Source organism: Homarus americanus, unplaced genomic scaffold, assembly GCF_018991925.1.
Source record: "Homarus americanus isolate GMGI-L3 unplaced genomic scaffold, GMGI_Hamer_2.0 scaffold45698, whole genome shotgun sequence".
NCBI lineage: Eukaryota > Metazoa > Arthropoda > Malacostraca > Decapoda > Nephropidae > Homarus > Homarus americanus.
The window spans coordinates 7,034,099-7,054,185 of NW_024735554.1; the positions used below are offsets into that span (position 1 = coordinate 7,034,099).

At 39.2% G+C, this 20,087-nt stretch overlaps 1 protein-coding gene across 1 annotated transcript in view; it reads right to left on the bottom strand.

Moving 5' to 3' along the window:
• The window catches only part of LOC121871474 (uncharacterized PE-PGRS family protein PE_PGRS10-like), a 93,830-nt gene that overhangs the window by 24,701 nt on the left and 49,042 nt on the right, over positions 1–20,087 (bottom strand). The window contains exons 7-10 of the mRNA XM_042373822.1: positions 16,717–16,916; positions 12,026–12,150; positions 1,456–1,781; positions 351–420 (exon numbers count right to left, since the gene is read on the bottom strand). Coding sequence (XP_042229756.1) covers positions 351–420; positions 1,456–1,781; positions 12,026–12,150; positions 16,717–16,916 — 721 coding nt within the window. The remainder of the gene's footprint in view (positions 1–350; positions 421–1,455; positions 1,782–12,025; positions 12,151–16,716; positions 16,917–20,087) is intronic.

The following is a 20,087-nucleotide window of genomic DNA, read 5'->3' on the forward strand; positions in this document are numbered from 1 at the left end:
AGAAAAAACCCCCCATAAAACATGACATCGAACATCAGATAGAAATTATACTGGGTCTTTACTATTCATATATTAGCACTTTTTTACCGCTTAAGGGACGAAGGACTCCAATAAACACAATTTTACCGAGATTCTAAAAAAAATTAAACATACGTAATTTTACCTTTTTATTACTCAAAGATTTAAGAACGTTTCAAACTGACTTAATTAATAAACTATGGTACAGAATGAAGTTGGACTTTCACTCAGGCTATTCGTGGGAGTTTCTCTCTCTTACAGCTAGCGAGTGTGAGGAGATATAAAGCATCAAATCTTTTAAGAATCTCAGTACCTTGGGCTGTCAAACTTACCTGGGGTGTCACGAGAGGTGCTGTCGGGGTTTCTGCTATGTACAAACACCATCTCCTCGCTCAGCTTCACCTACGGGGACGAAAGAGAGTGAATGTGTGAGAGAGAGAGACAGAGAGACAGACAGACAGAGCTCTATGAAGACGTCACTAAGACTCCCTATCCCCCCGGCCCCCCCAAACACACCTTATCGATCTCTTACTTCCGGTCTAGGGAGTTTGGAGACGAGGGTGAGTGGTATTTTTTGTACACAATGAGTTGATTACCTGAATGTTCTGTTGCCACCACCAATTATGGACGTGATTATTATTATTATTATTATTATTATTATTATTATTATTATTATTCTTAAAACTACAATAATAATAATCTATACATATTTTATTGATTATTCGAAGCTAGAATATATACAACAAATATATATGTATTTACTTGAATCATTTACTAATAATATTAATACCAATACATAATTACCTCATATTCTCCAAAACAACATAATCACTAAATGTTACTAACCCGCCATTCACGTAGATTATAGTTAAGTCTGTATAAAGATAGTAATTCCCTTGATGGGTTGAGGAGAGGGGTGGGGGGGTGGGGGGTGGGGGTGGGGGGTCTATTAGGGAGGACATATTGGGAATTATATTATCTATCAATTAATCTCCATCTATATATATTAAGCAGCTTATCATTAATTCTATTGACCTGCACCATCACCATGACCCATTTACACCACTATCACCTGCCTACATTACCGTCACCTATTTGTGCCACTCACCTACATGTCACTATCTATCTACACCCACATACAACTCTATCCCATGTACACTCATCAACACCACCATCACTTACCTACACCCACAACCTCCCTACACCACAACCCCCCCTACACTAAGACACCCCCCTACACCACAACCCCCCTACACCACCCCCCCTACACCACCAACACCCATCTACACCACCACCCATCTAACACCACCATCACCCTACACCACCATCACCTACCTACATCACCACCACCACCATACACCACCATCACCTACCAACATCACAACCACCACCCTACACCACCATCACCCACATCCACCAACACCCATCTACACCCACCTGCTCCATCTCTCGCTCCATACGGCGTGATCTGCCTCGTCTCTTCAGCAGGAGTATGACAAGAAGCGCCATGATGAGGATACAAGACAGGGAGGCCACCAGCACGATGATCATGGGCGGCACCAGCTCCAGGAACCTGCTCGAGCCACTAATACCCTCCCCGCCGCCCACAATCCCGCCGCCCCCATCACCCGTGCCGCCCAAGCCACTGCCGCCGATATTGCTGCCACCACTGCCGCCGCTGCCACCGCTCGAGGAGGTGCCGCCACTGCCGCTGGTGCCACTAGTGCCAGTATTTGTACGGCCACCGCCCCCTGTCGGCATCCCTGAAGGAGAAAGGGAAAGAACAAAAATTAAGTATATAATTATGTTGAATTACAATTAATAACAAGCTAAAAAGTTAAATAGTTAATGATATGTACGTAAAAAATCCTTACGTAAAAAAAATATTGGTTTTAATATGAACAAGTCGCCTATCACTTAAGACCTGAATGCAGTACATTACTTTGTTCCAGTTGTTCTTTAACTACAGCTTTCCTCTTAAAAAAAAATAGGCTCCTTTTTATATTAATACTGTACGTCATTTCCAGTTCAATGATGTCACTTCCCTTATGTCCAAAACAAAATAGCTACAGTATATTCAGCCAGATAAATTGTATTACTACCGGAAAAATCACGTCACTTCATTAACTTTACTGTGGGTTCAGGTTTATTGATTGTCATTGTAACTTCAAAATCCTAACACATACACGACACAACTTTAGGGTCAATTAGTTGAGGCATTGATGAGATATTCTTCAGAGACAAGACCAGACGACAAGGAAAAAAATAAATCGTTCATGATAAATAAAATATCTAGAATGACAACGCCTAAAACGTACTACAGATCATCACGCACTGTTGAGAGGAATTTGAGTTCTGAATGAAATTGGTGGAAGTATCTAGCCATTGCAAAGCTGTAACCCCATGAATTCCTGAACACATTAGTACAAGTCTGATTGTCTTAACTTGCATGGCGGGGAGGAGTTTACCACACACAGTTTACCACACACAAGCTACACTCTAACTTTGGTTGATGAAGACCCTTACAAATTTCACTAACACACATTAGCAGTCAGGTAACAGGAAATCAATCAGAACTTTCGAGGCGATAAATCTCTTGTATCAACTATTAATTCACTAATTCATTGCATTATTTTTCAGCACAAGTCGATCCTCGAAGAAATTTGAATTCTTGACGGAAAGGATTGAAAACAAAAACAATCGGCCACCGAGTCTCGGATCTTTACTTTAGAACTGTTCCGTTCAGTGAAGCTGATGGCGAAGATGTTACAACGTTCATTTTTTTTAATATTTCTATGAAAATCAAATAGCCGACAAAGACCAAAATCAAAGAAGCACTCTTGAAGAAACCCCCCAAAAAAAAAAATCCGTGAGTTTGAAAATGAAGTTTAATTTGGGCAGCGTTTATTAGAGGATGTAATTTTTAATTTAAAGATGAAACATAAAAAATGTCAAAGTTTTCATCTTATCAGCCTGTAGTGTAGATATGCAACCTTTCAAAGCATCAAAAACAACAACTAAATTTAAAGCCAGGACTTAAATTAAAGAAACTTGGCATTATAATAATAATAATAATAATAATAATAATAATAATAATAATAATAATAATAATAATAATAATAATAATTATCATTATTATTATTATAGTTGACTATCATCAGACGATTTCATTCAGCACAGGAAGACCCTCATACCCAAGGAAGTAATGTAAAAGCCAATAACAGTTTGTCTTACAGTATCGAGAAAAAACTCGATTAAACTTCAAATTGAACTGTGTGTGTGTGTGTGTGTGTGTGTGTGTGTGTGTGTGTGTGTGTGTGTGTGCGCGCTTGACATTTAAATGTTATATGATAAAAATGAATAAAAATCGTTTTAAAGTCCCCTTTATATCCTCTCTCAGACTCATGAAGTCAATTGCATTTTTCAAGATATCTTGACGAAAATAAGTTTTTGCTCTCTTCACTTATTTGAATTTCCTATGAATATGAATTTTCAAACAAAAAAATATTTGGGGTTTACAAGACACTATTTTATATGCCGATTAAAAAGAAAATATGTATGAAATTGTGAGAGGAATAGAATTTGGGGAAATTGCGGTAAAGGATTAAGGAACACCATGACTTCCCCAGGTACTCTGTGGGGTGATTAAACACTCGGAAGAGAGCTTTTTGTTAAATCAGAGAGCTCCATTTCCTCGACCAATCAGAGAGCACCAATCCTCGACCAATCAGAAAATTCCATTCCCTCAACCAATCAGAGAGCGCCATTCCCTCGACCAATCAGAGAGCTCCATTCCTCGACCAATCAGAGAGCGCCATTCCCTCGACCAATCAGAGAGCTACTTTCCCTCGATCATTCAAAGAATTGCATTCCCTCAGCCAAAATTCACGGTAAAATAAGACCCAAATTTTCTGTAAAATACTGCTATATCTCCCGGTAAAATAATACCAATATTTCCGGTCAAAATAAGGCCAGATTTTCCGGTAAAATAAGACACCAAATTACCGGTATATAACACACTCCTACACACACACACACACACACACACACACACACACACACACACACACACACACACACACACACACACACACACATTCGTACATGGCAGCAAGACAGAAACAAAAAAAGAAGACTTTTCGTCTTTAAAGTCTTTCAAAAATGAACAGCAATAAGCTTAGAGGAATTTAATTAGATCTCCTTGCATTAGCAGGAGGTCTTGTCCCTTTGAATTCTTGATAAAAACTTTATGGCAACAGAGCTTCCTAATTACCATGTGAAATAAAAGCACCCAATAGCCACCCTTAGGACACCACGCCACACAGGCTATTTTAACTAGTCCTTTTTTTTTTTTAGGTGACCTGCTGACCCTTCTGCCTCATGAGTAGCTAACGAGGTCATGACGTGTACTGGTTGTATTTATCTTCTAATTGTAAGGTAGGAAGGTATTTAATCATGTCCTCCCCCTCACACCTGTCACAAGCAGTATAGAGTCAATACCAGACGTGTACCTTGGTTATATATCATGGGCAGGTGATAAATAATTACATATATTCTATAACACAGAATGAATATAATTTTCTGAAGATTATCTTGACCTCACTGTGTGTGTGTGTGTGTGTGTGTGTGTGTGTGTGTGTGTGTGTGTGTGTGTATGTTGCTAGATGTGTATATATCTGCGAATGAATGAAATAATAATACTACTACTAATAATAAACGGTGTATTGAAAGAACATGGCAGGCAAAAAGTTGAAAATATACAGTGAAGGTGTGGTGTAGGTCTCACGTGGGTGTGTCTCATGGGGAGTGTGTGAATTCTAAAAATAATATCTGGGTCGTGGGAGTAACTGGATGCAGCACAGTATCCAATATCCAATCGTGATACAGTTTTTAATAGAGCTATAGTAATCATCTGACCTTTATATGATACTGAAACCTGTCTGAAAAACCCTGTAAAGAATTCTATTAGTCTTGATGTTATGAAATCTACTTACAGCATATAACATTCATACGAAGGTCAAGTACGCGCGCACACACACACACACACACACACATAAGGATAAAAATTGTGAAATATAAAAAAATAATAATACTAACGCAACAGGAAATTTAATAGAATACATAAATTTATTCGAGACTTCGGAAAAGGATGAAAAGGTTAGTAATTAAAATAAATTAACGTATATTTACATAACATGGAGTGAGGTTTTTTTCTTCTCTATTTTAATGAAGGAATATTCATGGATTTATTATCTGTGTCTACGATATCATGACGTGACTGTTTCTCCCACACACAACTCCGAGGTAACAAAATTATGTCCAGAGTCAAAACTTTATACACTTTTATCCGAGAAATAATAATTAATGTAGATATGAATATAGATACAAATACATATAGATATAGATAATGATATAGATATAGATATAGTTATAGATATAGTTAGTGATACAGATAATTATAAATATAGATATAGTTATAAATATATATAGATATTGATATAGTTATAGATATACAGTAAATATAGCTATAAATAGATAAATACATAGCTATAAATATAGATAAAAATAGCTATAGATATATATCATCATCACTGTAAAATGGCGCAGAGTAAACATTATCATTCCTTCAGTGACTCATAAAACACCTACATTCTCCAAAGGTTTTATAGCATGCGTGATATGCCGCATAAAAACCTCTGTGGTATTTTTAGCGGAATGTTAGCACCTTCCTCTAGTAACTCGTTAGGGTAGTGAGAATTTTTGAGGAATTAAACACAATTGCTGGGGTTCGTTTGCTCATACGACTAATTCTGCGAGGACCCATTAAAACGAAATGAGAAATTAATTGAATACAAATATGTTAAAAGACCCTTAAAATTCCGTGATATTCTTGTGAACTGATACTTTAATAATCACTAAAGTTAACGAAAAAAGTTACATTTAAAGATATTTCATTAAAACTAGATCTTATTGATGCAAATATCGTTTGTATGATTAGTTGTAATGCTGCTTTATGATGTATGTGTGTCAGTCAAACATATGTATGTAGTTCTTGACTGAGTGTCTACTGAAAGGATTTATTTTCTTCACATAAGGAATTATTTTATTTTCTCAGCTTCTTATTTCAAGGAGGAAGATAAATTGATCTGTGTATAATTAATTCCCCCTTCAGCATACTTAATTTAGTAACTATGAGAAAAAAAAAGCAGTAGATTAGAATAAGAAACTCAACTACAAAAAAAAAAGTATCGTATTAATGTTTCATACCAGACTCACCAGAGGCTATACTAATACAAACACGAAAATGAGGTGAATGATGATCAAACCGCCAGCAGCAGTAAGGAAGAACAGAACGAGGATTACCCCCCCCCCCTGAGATAGTGACCATCAAGAGTGACATGACCTCTGACCATCACTGAGTATAATTAGAGTTTCTGCTTTTCATGTTAAATTACATTCATTCTACTGATTTCATGGAGAGGTTTTTTTTTCTCTTTTTCTTCTTCAATTTATGCCAATGGGGTTTATTTCCAGAGACCCCCGTGAAGAGACTTGACCTCTACCGACCTCTAATACACTGGGTGGTTATAGTAGTCAAGAACTTCATGTTTATTGGCATAATAGTTGGTGTTTATTTGTAGGACTGACAGATTTCGTGTTTAGGTCATATATTGTATTTTTTTTTTTTTGTAACTGTGGGTCTCGTCGAGTGGAAGAATTTTGTTTTATGTAAGATATATGTTTTGATTTGTGGTGTTTATCCTGTGTACCATGGAGGAAATGATGGAGACAGGTGAGGGAGGGGGGAAGAAGAGGATAAATAACTAAGGTGGAGGAGGATAAATGGTTAAGGTGGAGGAAAAGAATGAATGACTAAGGTGGAAGGAAGGGGGGGGATAAATGACTAAGGAAGAGGAGTAGGAGGAGGAAGGATAAGTAGCTAACGTGGGAGGAGGAGGAAGGATAAGTAGCTAACGTGGAGGAGGAGGAGGAGTTAGGATAATTGACTAAGGTGGAGGAGGAGGAGGATAAATGACTAAGGAGGAGGAGGAGGAGGAGGAAGAGGGATAATTGACTAAGGAGGAGGAGGAGGAGGAGGAGGAGGAGGGGTGGAAAGAAGGAACGATGGATGGTAAGGAGAAGAAGAAGAAGAAAGGAGAAGAAGAAAAATAGAAATATACAAATCTGTTACTTGTTGGCTTCTCTTGGTATAACACATTGTCACTTTATTCTTACCGTCAAAACACAATAACATGACTTACAGAATGATGACAAAGGAACACTGTAGGAAAATGTAATAAGAGATTCTATAAAGTTTCTTGATTGACTTGTAATATTTTTCTCAACAAGTCTTCCATTTTCACTCATATATGACTCTAGGTTGATCTTTGACCTTTGTAAAAACCTTAAAAACGGTATCAAGACATATAGGGTCAAGGTACACGCTTGTTAAATATCAAACTATGCCATCTAGAATTAAAGAAATGACGATTAAATGTCAATTGTATGAAAGACGAAATAAACAGAGGAAAAAACCCACAATGATTCACTGTTATACGACAAAAGTAACAGTGATAATTGCAATAGTAACAGAGGAAAGTTGGAGTTATATTGAATGACAAAAATTACACACACACACACACACACACACACACACACACACACACACACACACACCAGTAGAGTATAGCTTGGTCATTGTTGAGCTTCTTGTTGCTATTTACAACAACGAGGAAAAAAAACAATAGTATTTTCAGGCAAATAATATGTTCTGCTCGTACACAAAAAACAAAAAACTATTGTACACGAATCCAATTAAACTCTTAAAGAATTTACACCAAATTTTGTTGTTGTTTTTGGAGTCCGTAAATTCGTAATATGCAGGTTCAATATATTAGGCGTATGACTGATGTGTGTGTGTGTGTGTGTGTGTGTGTGTGTGTGTGTGTGTGTGTGTTGCAGTGTTACCAGCCTCTTACCCACTAAAGTACAGAATGGCAAGACTGGTTCTAATCTCCTGAATCCTTGCATATAAAATCTAGTGGGTTATTCCAGTACCATTTTAGACTGCCGGTACACTGAAGAGTTTTTCCACCATGAATAAGTGTAGATGATAGCTGTATTCACTTTACTGGTGAGTGTACAGGGACTCTACACTGTTCGGGAATCAAACCAGTGAACATTGCCTTGTGATGTAAACGTTCTCCTGTTCTGCACTATTTATACAACCTATAAAATTTAACAATGAAAATAATAACTGATTATTTTACTACTACTACTACTACTACTACTACTACTGCTACTACTACTACTACTAATAATAATAATAATAATAACCACACATTCTCTCTCCCTCTATCCAATTTCGTCCTCGTAAATAACCATTGGTCTTCTATAATACGTCAAAAAGGATATTAAGTGCAAATAAAACCATGTTTGCGTTTCATCATAAGAAAACCGATGGCATGCATTATCAATCTTGATTTTTAGACCAAATGGTGAGACTCGCCTGTCAGGAAGATAATGTCAGGGGGAAATTTACTCCATGGAAATATTGGCAGGGAAATTTAGCGCTTATGATAGGAGTGTCAGGGAAATTTCTTGTCCTTGACCGTGAGACCGTGATTGAGAGGCGATTAGTTTACGTGTCCAGGAGAGGCGAGTCGCTCATTATCGCGAGGTATTTCACGAGAGAGAGAGAGAGAGAGACAGAGAGACAGAGAGAGAGAGACTGAGAGAGAGAGAGAGAGAGAGAGAGAGAGAGAGAGAGAGAGAGAGAGAGAGAGAGAGAGAGAGAGAGAGAGAGAGAGAGAGAGAGAGAGAGAGAGAGAGAGAGAGAGAGAGAATTATCTTATTGGTGGAAATTAATGAGAGGTTACACTTGTATTATTAATGAATGAGTGATTATTTTTACTTCATCTTCTATATCACATTATAATTATGTCTTATTTTATTCAAAGAAACTCGAAACACAACAAAATTTCATATTTATTTATCCATATCCTTGACTTTTAATAAATGACAAAGGTTTTACATACTAAGATTTATTGTACTTTATATCACACACTGATTTCTACTCATGTTATCTATGTCTATACTATAATTGTATGTAGTCGATAGAGGGATAGAGAAAGGTTAAAGGAAGGGAGGAGATGGTAAAGAATTGATACAAATACACAGATACAAAAGAAACCTGAAATAACATATAGGAAAAACTCCCTATGCATATTTCTTTCACCACAAACTCAACTTCCACATTTTCAATACACACAATAATCCTTAACCTTCACCACACAAGAGTATTAATAAATCACTATGTACAGTACACTAAGTTTGAGTCACCAGGGACACTAACTTTGTCATCTGATAACTTCTGGACCCGGAGCGGAACTCTAGTCAGTCTTTTTTTTTGTATCTGTGTTTGTCGTAATGGTGGAGGTTTGTCTAGTGGGTGCTTGAGGTGGGAGCGCCAGGGTCCTTGTACCGGTGGATTGCCTCGGGACTCAGCTCTCATGCCCTCACAAGATTGGCGTCTGGAGGATGTAAGCCAGTCACACGGTAAATTGAAGGTGGGGGAGTATACAGTATGTGTGTGTGTGTGTGTGTAGGATTTATGTATGTATGTATGTGTGTGTGTGTGTGTGTGTGTGTGTAAGCGTATATATGTTCCTAGCAGGATAGAACTACTGTCAACTGAGATCCTGAGAGAAGCAGTCGATACACCAGGACCACAACACGATAAATTACCTCCCTGTTGAGATTTTAATAAAGGGAAAAGGATGATGTAGGAGAAATACCCATCACCATTGTGTCATCTGGAGGAACAGGAGGTAGTGTGAAGTTGACATAAAGGGAGAGAAAGGAGTAATGAAGTGGGAGTAATGGTATGGGGGTGATGGTATGGGAGTAATGGTATGGGAGTAATGGTATGGGAGTAATGGTATGGGAGTAATGGTATGGGAGTAATGGTATGGGAGTAATGGTATGGGAGTAATGGTATGGGAGTAATGGTATGGGAATTATGGTATGGGAGTAACGGTATGGGAGTAGTGGTATGGGAGTAATGGTATGGGAGTAGTGGTATGGGAGTAATGGTATGGGAGTAATGGTATGGGAGTAATGGTATGGGAGTAATGGTATGGGAATTATGGTATGGGAGTAACGGTAAGGGAGTAATGGTATGGGAGTAGTGGTATGGGAGTAATGGTATGGGAGTAGTGGTATGGGGAGTAATGGTATGGGGGTAATGGTATGGGAGTAGTATGGTAGTAATGGGAGTAATGGTATGGGGTATGGTAATGGTATGGGGAGTAATGGTATGGGGGTAATGGTATGGGGGTATGGGAAGGTATGGGAGTAATGGTATGGGGGTAATGGTAAGGAAGTATGGAAGTGGGAGATAAGAAATCACAAATGTGGGATGTGTTACGAATTCTGGTTTCATTATCCATCACGTACTACTACTACTAGTGCTACTATTACTACTACTAATATTACTACTACTACTACTACTACTACTACTACTACTACTACTACTACTACTACTACAACAACTACTACTACTACTACTAATAATAATAATAGCACTCATCATCCTGGCAACGAAATGTATTAGACTGGAACAAACTTAAAACCACAAAATCCCTGAACCAATAAAGTGTCATTCCTTCCACACAAGTTCTTATAGATAACCTTTGGAGAGAAAAAAAACTTATGCAGGAAACTGGATATTCGTTCTGTGTTGTCTTCTTGGCGGTGGGTGTCCTTCATGAGCTCCTTCCACCGTCTTCACTGTTCATAAACCAATTCCTGACCTCCTTTATGGCTTTCACCAATTCCTCTTTTATTGTCCCCTTTTATGACCTGTTTTATCACCTTCACGGTCTCCTTCCTGGCTTCCTTTCACGATATTCTTCCTATCTGCTTACCAATTAGTCTTCATAATCGTAGTCACAATCTTCTTCATAGTCTCCTCTAATTCCTCTTTTAATGTCGTGTTTTATGGCCTCTTCTACTAGCCTCACTGCCTCTTCCTCCTCCTCCTCCTCCTCCCCCAACTCCTTCATGGCCAGATTCAAGGTTTCCTGCACAGGATTCTTCAGAGCATTTAAATGGTGTTTCTTTAACCTACTTTCTCACTTTTGACATATTTACCATCACCTCTTCCTAGTCATTAACCATCACTTACCACTAACACACTCACCTGATCTCACTATATCATTAAATCACCCTCCTATATCATCTACAATTGTAACCTTTAGTCTAGTTATTTCATTTTACGTCACTTTAAGTCATTTTCTTTATTCTATTTTTTCTCTCTCTCAGGTATATCCCTTGTCTCTTTTATCTCTTTTTTTTCCATTTTCTTTCGGTTCTGTCATGCATAAATTGTTCTGACTTCCTGTGTGTGTACGGTGTTGTGAGGGTTTTGTTGTCAGTGCGGACTCCCTTGTTATTTGTGGGTTCATCACGTCAGTCTGGGTTCTCTTTCTATCCCACCATCTGACAGGGACATACAAGGCCATCGTATTTTCTTGATATATTTCCTTTTTTTCCCTTCTCATTTCCCATGTTTGCAGTACACACACACACACACACACACACACACACACACACACACACACACACACACACACACACACACACACACACACACACACACACACACACACCTATAACCGAAAGCAGTTAACTAACCACAGATGAATTAAAATGATCATGAAGAACAAACCAAACAGCACACTACATACCAGGGGAGGTAAACGTGTGCAGCTCTGAGGAAAGCATCGAGACATATTTCCACTTTAAACCCTGAAACACGCACCAGAAATTTTATTCATGTTCGCATACTCGTGTTTTTTCATGACGTGTGTTCTCAGGACAATATGCTTCCTTCTATGATTTTTTTTCCTTCAGAATAATAAGTATTCTTGAAAATCAATATGTTCCCCACTCCACAAGTTCCTCCGCTTAATTCCGATCTTGACCACAACACCAAGGTACTTACCTATGACAGTCTGGGCATTATCTTTGAGAGTGAAGGCACTGATTACGTAGGGTGGGCTGACCCCCTCCTCGTTAGACACCTGCACCACAAGGGCGAACTCCTGCCCCGCTTGTAGGCCTCCCACGCTGACGGTGCAACAGGAGAGAACAAGTGTTAGAAAATAGTAAAATATTTGTTGTGTTTGGTGGAGCAACAAATGTTATATAACATTAGTTGTAATAGGTATGTGTTGATATATCTCTGTACCTTTGGCTAACCCTGGTGAGGAGAAAAACAAATTGCACACGATGATTACAATTTCTTTTCCTCATGAACTCTGTAGAGACAAAAAGAGTTAGTAATATATTATGGTAGTTTTAGCTCTATTCCTTAGCACACACACACACACACACACACACACACACACACACACACACATAGCGTTACAAAATTACACCTATTAAGAAGAACGTCAGCAAAGTAGCAGGAGACCACCTCAAGAACTGCTCCTCCCTTTCTACCATTAGACATACAGACGGGCAGTAAGAGGCAGTAAATACCCAGCAGAACGACCTAGACGACCCGCTAGTGTAAATCGGCAAATCCCCGGATTCTTTCATGGAGAAGGACTAGTAGTTTACGACCCGAGGAAAGAGAGAAACACGGCTTTAAGGAAATATTTCAAGTCTCTTTCCTTCCTAAAATAATCTAAAACTTCTTGTAAGGAAAGATCTTGGTAGGAGAGTGAAGTGATAAGTTTAGTATCTTGGAAATGTCTATACAAATTAGGGTCACTATATAAATAAAGCGTTAAATCTTTACATTATTTTGCAGTTTGAGAAATTCGGAATTCAAAAAGATTAATTAGCTAGAAAAAAAATAAAAATAAAAATTGCCCGGGGTTACAGTCTACCTGCAATATCAGTTACGGAAGGCAATTCACTAAACAAAGGGAACTCGTTAGTGCAGCAGTTGACTAAAAAAAAAAAACTTGAAGATTTCCAAAGCGTTACAGAAAACACACACACACACACACACACACACACACACACACACACACACACACACACACACACACACACACACACACACACACACACACACACACACACACATCAGATAAACATAACACGATCAAACAGACGCATGAACACAACAACACACCACATACACAACACACTCATATAGACACTTGCACAGCACGATCATGTATACAAGCACATCCTACACGCACATAAACCTACGTACACACAGCACGAGCCTACAAACAAGCACACAGGTACACAACAACTTACAAATATCGCCAACATCACCTGGATTACCTATGACATTACCATCACTATCTTACACTACCCCCCATCACCCACGACAACGACCACCATCACTACCACCATCACCCTCACATCCAATAACACCTCTACGATCACCACTAACACGCACCATCACCACCATCAAGGCCCAATAAGGTGAACAATCAATAACACTCTATGTTACACACACACACACACACACACACATACACCACAAACACACACACACACACACACACACACATACACACACACACACACACACACACACACACACACACACACACACACACACACACACACATACACACATACACACACACACACACACACACACACACACACACACACACACACACACACACACTGAAAAGCATAAATTTTTCCACAACTCTTCCTCTCATCTCTTCCCTTCCCTCTCTTCTCTATACCTTTCCCTCCTCGCCTCCCTTCTCCTTACCTTTTCCTCCTTGCCTCCATTCTTTACCTCCGCTTTGCCCTTACTCCCCCTCTCTCCCATTTTCTCTCCATCTCCCTTTCTCCTCCCTCCTTTTAATCTTTCCCTATTCCTTTACCCAATGCTCACTCCCCCTCCCTCTTCTCTCTGATGTTTTCTCCCCTATCCCTCTACCCTATTCTTTCTCCACTCCTCTTCTGTTCTCCTTTCTTTCATCTAAATCCTGCCCCCTCCCCCTAACCTCTACACTATGATCTCTTGTCTGTCCGTCTGGCCGTTGTCTCTGCGCCCAACTACTATACTTCAGAAGGGCTGCCTGGGTCGAAAGGACATTTGACATCTAATTTCGTGTCCCAAATATCTGTAAGGGAATTCGAAGTTCATATTATTCCAATCTATTCAGTAAACAAACAGGAATTGCGATTATACAGATAGCCATTTTTTTTTAAAGATTATCTATGACCCTGAATTGCCTTAGTGTCTTTATTTTTCCTTCTTAATGTCCTCGAAAGATCAGAACGAAGGACTTTCTCAACAGATATAAACTTCAATTGGGTAAGAGTGTATTTTTTTTTATATTATCCACACAATAAATTCCCCGCAGGGATTTTTTTTATTATTATTTTGGTATAATTGAAACTTCTATCATTTACTGCTTAAAGGAATAGATCTATAGCCTCAGCGACGGTCTAAAAGTAATGTTAATAGTGTCGCCGGGGCTCGTGTGTTATACAAACGTGTTATTAAGACGATAATAGCTAATAATAGTCTTCGTTCGGCGTAGTTCCCTCCAGCAGTTAGTGTATCAACGTATGACATAAATCGCTATTATGGTCCAAGTATTTATAGATGTAGAAAGTTGTGTGTGAGAGTTGTGACAGAGGCGGCGGAGAGTTGTATGTGTGTGTGGGTGGGGTTAGGTTATGTTTTGTTAGATTAGATTAGGTTAGTTATGTTAAAGGACAAGTGAAATAAGCTTGGGTGCCTATTCTTCAGGTGATTCCTTATTAATCTTATTATATTTGCTATCGGTCGTATTATCAGTTCCTCACTATGCTTGTTCTGCCTTGTGGTATATGTGTGGGGCCCGCGTGTGTATTCTCACATCATCCATTTAAGGGAGAACAGTAACGTAAGAAAGATGAAGAACCTGAGGCCAAGTCTAGATTAGTGGAAGGGTGGCCGTCACTCTGACCCAGATACACAGCCGTTGTTATTTACACACCATTATCTTATAAACACACTAAGGAGGATGTACACACACACACACACACACACTTTACTATTTCAATGGGTTTTCGAATCTAGAACCAATACACGATAATCACATTCATAATACATTGCAAAAAAATTTCACAAAGACAAGGAAGAATAGAAGCATGATCCGCGGCCAAGGCAAAATCATATGGTAAATTTACGACGCATTTAAGCAAGAACGAGGGACTTAGGAAATTTAAGAAGTACAAGATAGGTTAATGGAAATACCTGGTTGCTGGGATTTAATTTTTCACATGATGCGGCAGGTTCTGAAAATCCTCTAAAGAAAACAGGGAGAGCAATCAGCCTTCTTTCACGCTGGAAATGCGAGTGTGAGAGAGAGAGAGAGAGAGAGAGAGAGAGAGAGAGAGAGAGAGAGAGAGAGAGAGAGAGAGAGAGAGAGATTTGAGAATATGAGCAAAAGCAGAGCCAAAACTTTCCTGGGGGAGTTCTCACAAGGGTTGCAAGCACTGGTAAAACTTTTCCTAAGAAAAAACAAAAACAAATTTTGTGTGGGAATCACTGTCATGTGTGTGAGGAATGGGCAATATCAGGCGCAAGGAGGAAGAAGAGAGGTACGGTAGATATATTTTGCCGGTATAGGAGAAATGGGTAGACATATTTTACCATTATGCGAGGAGGGTAGATATATTTTGTCACCATAGGAGGATATAGATAGATATATATTACAAGTCACGGGGAAAAGAAATATCTATTTATCCCATACAAGAAGAAAGAGGAGGGAAATCATCATATTGTTCCAGCATAACACAAGATCACGAGAAGATTTTTATTGTGAGGAACAGCTGCCACCTTAGGCAGATTCTCGGCTGTGTTCACTGCCTCTGAAACGCTGTAAATACTGAACAATTAAGCATAAAAACAAACACGTACACTGATACGTAAATACATTAATAAACAGATGAACATAAAAATATAATAACTCCTGATAATTAGTGACAGACATTCCTACATCTTTAGTCACGAGGGTATTTCACCGTACGAACCTTTGAGAATCTTGACTAAAAGAATCAACTGTTGGTGGACTGTGATAGCGGGAAACTTACCACGAAACTGTCTAGTATCATCTTTATTCCTTTGTTAACTTTGTGTGGGGAGGATCAAGGGACAGAAACCTCAAAGGAAAGGGTAGAGAGGATAGGGGAGACGTGGTACAAAACGTGTGGATAGAGAGAGAGAGAAAGAGAGTCATGCGAGAGGAGTGGTAGACAGGGGGAGTGAGAGAAATGAGGGAGGGGGTGGGGGTGAGGGAGGGAGTGTGAGAGGTGGGGGAGGAAGTAAGGGTGAGGGAGAGATTATGAGTGAGAAAAAGATTGGGAGAGGTGAGGGCAGGAGTGGAGGTGAGGGAAGGAAGGGGTGAGGGAGAGAGTGAGTGGATGATGTAAGGGAGAGAGTGGATGATGTGAGGGAGAGAGTGGATGATGTGAGGGAGAGGGTGTGTGTGTGAGGGAAGGAATGGGAAGGGTGTGGGAGGCAATAGGAGGGATAAGGGAGAGAGTGGGAAAGGTTAGGGGAGAGGAGGATGGGTAGATTAGATTAAAAAAAGACTAAAGTACGATACTTAAGGGACTGTTCAATGGGAAATGGCTAACAGGGGGGCCAATAATCCCAATAAAGTGAGTTAATTTGTGAGAGCGAATGACCAAGTTCACGAAATGTTAACTCACACGAAGAACGGGGAGGTGGTGGTAAGATTGCGGACCAGCTGCCCTAGAGTATGAACTGCTTCTTCCTCCTCCTTTTTCTGCTGGCCTCCTCTACTGCTGCTGTCACTGCCGCTGCCGCTACTACTAGTGCTGACGCCGCTACCACTGGTACTGCTACTTCCTCCTCTCTCCCCGGTACCGCCACGGCTACTCTCATGCTTCTGCCAAGGAGGAAGTAGATAGTATAGGGGTTTATACTGCAAGTTATTCTTTGATACATAAATATATCTCAACCTCCATGACATTATCTCATTAACATCACGATCCTAATGTTTTTTTCCTATGCTACTTGGAATTTTTTGGTGACTCGCAGCTAACCTGTACTATGGGTTAAGTTTCATACCTATACTTTCATGGCAATGTTTGTGACCTCTGTGATCTACTTCTTAACTGGTACTTTTTGTGACGTTCTCGACCTAAATTCTTATGTTTACTGCCTGGTGTCCTCGAGTCCCATATATTTCTTGGCACTGCTGTTGTCCTTCCTTACCTGCATTTCTTATATCATAACCTAGTGCCCTTCCCAACCTTTATTGCCGTGGTGGTTTTGGTGACTCGCGTGTTCCATAGTTTTCATTGAGCAACGTAATGACACTCGACCTACACTCACTGCGGTGCCTGGGAGCTTCACTGATCATCCTTGGTGATTTCCTTTGCCTACAACCTCAGCATCTTAGCACTTGCCTAGTGACCTGCCTGAACACCCCTATTCTCTATTAGTAACGACTGTTGACCTTCCGCCTCCCTTTCTGACACCGTCGACTGACCTGGCGTGGTCACCATCAGCTTCAGCCACACTCAGGAAATGTTAATGGCCGCCGGGAGAGTTATGTGACAGTGGTAGACATAAACCAGCAAGCTTTATCCTCCCAGAAGAGCTATCTGTTCCATCCGCCCCGACCCTGATGATGTTACCACCTGAAATATTGGCCAGGAAATGTCCTCGCCCCACGTATTTTGTCGTTCTGTGGCCTCCCAGGTACTGCCTGTCCGGGAGGAGCTCATGAAGGCTTTGAGGTGTTGTACGATTGTCATATTTTTTTTATATAATAATCGTGAGGAATTATGGTGGTATAAAAGATGTGTTTAGTTGATAATATGGCAACGGAGGAGCCCCGCTGCGTTATGTGCTCTGGCGAAGATACAGTACTGTAAGTGGTGCAGGGCTGCTACCTCTTAATTGACATGGTCATAGGTTTATAATACATATCTTATGTATGTAACCTGAAGTCACAAGACACACAGGATGTTCTCTCCTATTACATGCTCTAAAAACCCTAAATAAATATCCTGTAGGTTAACTATATTTTATCTACCATTTCCCTCCTTCATACTCTGGGGAGGACTTTCAGTATTCAGTGCTCAAGGGCCCCACCACCAGCATACAAGGTAATTCTGTTTCGATTATCTCTTGTTGTCACCGACCCATACCAACATTCTTCAGCCAGACACATCTTTTGAAGTCCATCTTGTAACGTTGCATTGAATATATACCTAAATTTGACAAATTGTTTAATACACCTTCTAAAGTAGCCTATTATCGTCTTCAAATTTCTATTGTGTTTTCTACTTCTTGCCATTTATCCTTAACGAAAACCATATCAATCAAACTTGGGATACTCCTTCACTCTCTGGCTTCCTTGACGATAAATATAAAAAAAAAACGTATAATTTATAAACGTCCCAGATCTCATTTCCACCTTCCATCCCTTTCATTTCCGCCTCTCACATCCACTTTTGGACATAGAAAAAATATTTAGAAACACCAGTAGAGGCACAGACTTTAAAGTAGGCAAAGATACCATAATTTTCACTTTGTAACAGTATCATAGGAACAGTACTTTAAGATAGATAGAGAATAAATACAACTAAACCTCTAAATAAACCCAGACAGCAACGAGACTCTCACATTGGTAATTCTGAGGCTAACTTTACTCTCGATACTCCGATAAACTTCACAAAATCACTTTACACCGACCTGAACCCAGATGACCCTCAGTATCCTGTACCCACCTCGTTAAATAACTCTCTTCATATATCGCATTTAGTATATTTCCTTTTCCTGTGAAGTTTCTCGCTCTTCTCTGTTGTTAAATTACCTTCTTTTATGCGTTTGATTATTAGAGTATTTTTTCCACTTGACTGATGGATGTATTACGCGTGTGAGGGAATTATTTGTATAGGTCCTGTTTTAATGCAGTTAATGATATATTTTTTGTCACTCTCGTTGATCTACACACAGGAACACATAAACATCCATAACTTAACACTACCGGGTATCTTTATTTCACAAGTTTATGTAAGAGGCTAACTTGATCCTACATAACGCAAAATTTCACTAAAAAATCCTCAGTGAAAGAATCCAAGAAGAGAGAGGTAACATTTCCATGAGATCCTATCTGGTTGTGTTTGACTGTAGCTGAGAGAATCTGAGTGGAAGTTTGTTCATAAACGAAAGCAAATCCTCACTCCCACAACGCAAGGAAAGAGAGACCGCGTCCCCAGGAGCAATTTGAATACATCTGAATGCATTTGAGGATATCTAAAATCGTCTGAAGGATACAAGCAAACATTTCAAGGCATCACAATGCATCTGAGAACATCTGAATTTATCTTAATGGATCTCTGGTTTGATACTTTTAAAACTAAATCGACCAAAGAATGTCGTACAGAGTCAGGAGGCAGGGGAAGAGAGTGCCATGTTCCCTGTAAGCAATCTTAGTATACGGGCGCCCTCCTCTGATTATAGGAGGCAGCCAACCCCGGGCACAATTGACCTGCCTTTGTCCCCGCTGTCTCCTCCAGAACGAATGAGGAAGCTGAATTAAAGTTGTTTTTTCCTTGGCCAAATGTTGATGATATCTTTCGGCAGACTTTAATTTCGTATCTTTCCTGCGAGTGTAAACTCATACATACGTGTATGAATAAATGGGTGTACAATTATATATATATATATATATATATATATATATATATATATATATATATATATATATATATATATATATATATATATATATATATATATATATATATATATATATATACAGTATATATATATATATACAGAGAGAGAGAGATACTGTTGTTTCATCCTGTGTAAGGAACTTATATATATATATACTGATATATTTAAGTTCCTTACACAGGATGAAACAACACTGATGCCATTAGACGACTGCAAGTTATATTTAGTTAGGGGTAATTTCAGAGGTCAAAGGTCACCTAAGTATTGAGTAATATAGTAGCAATTAGATTGTACAATAATTTATCCGAAATCCGAAAAACCTCTGAAGTTGATAAATGGTTGACAAAGTCATGGAGCCAGAGAC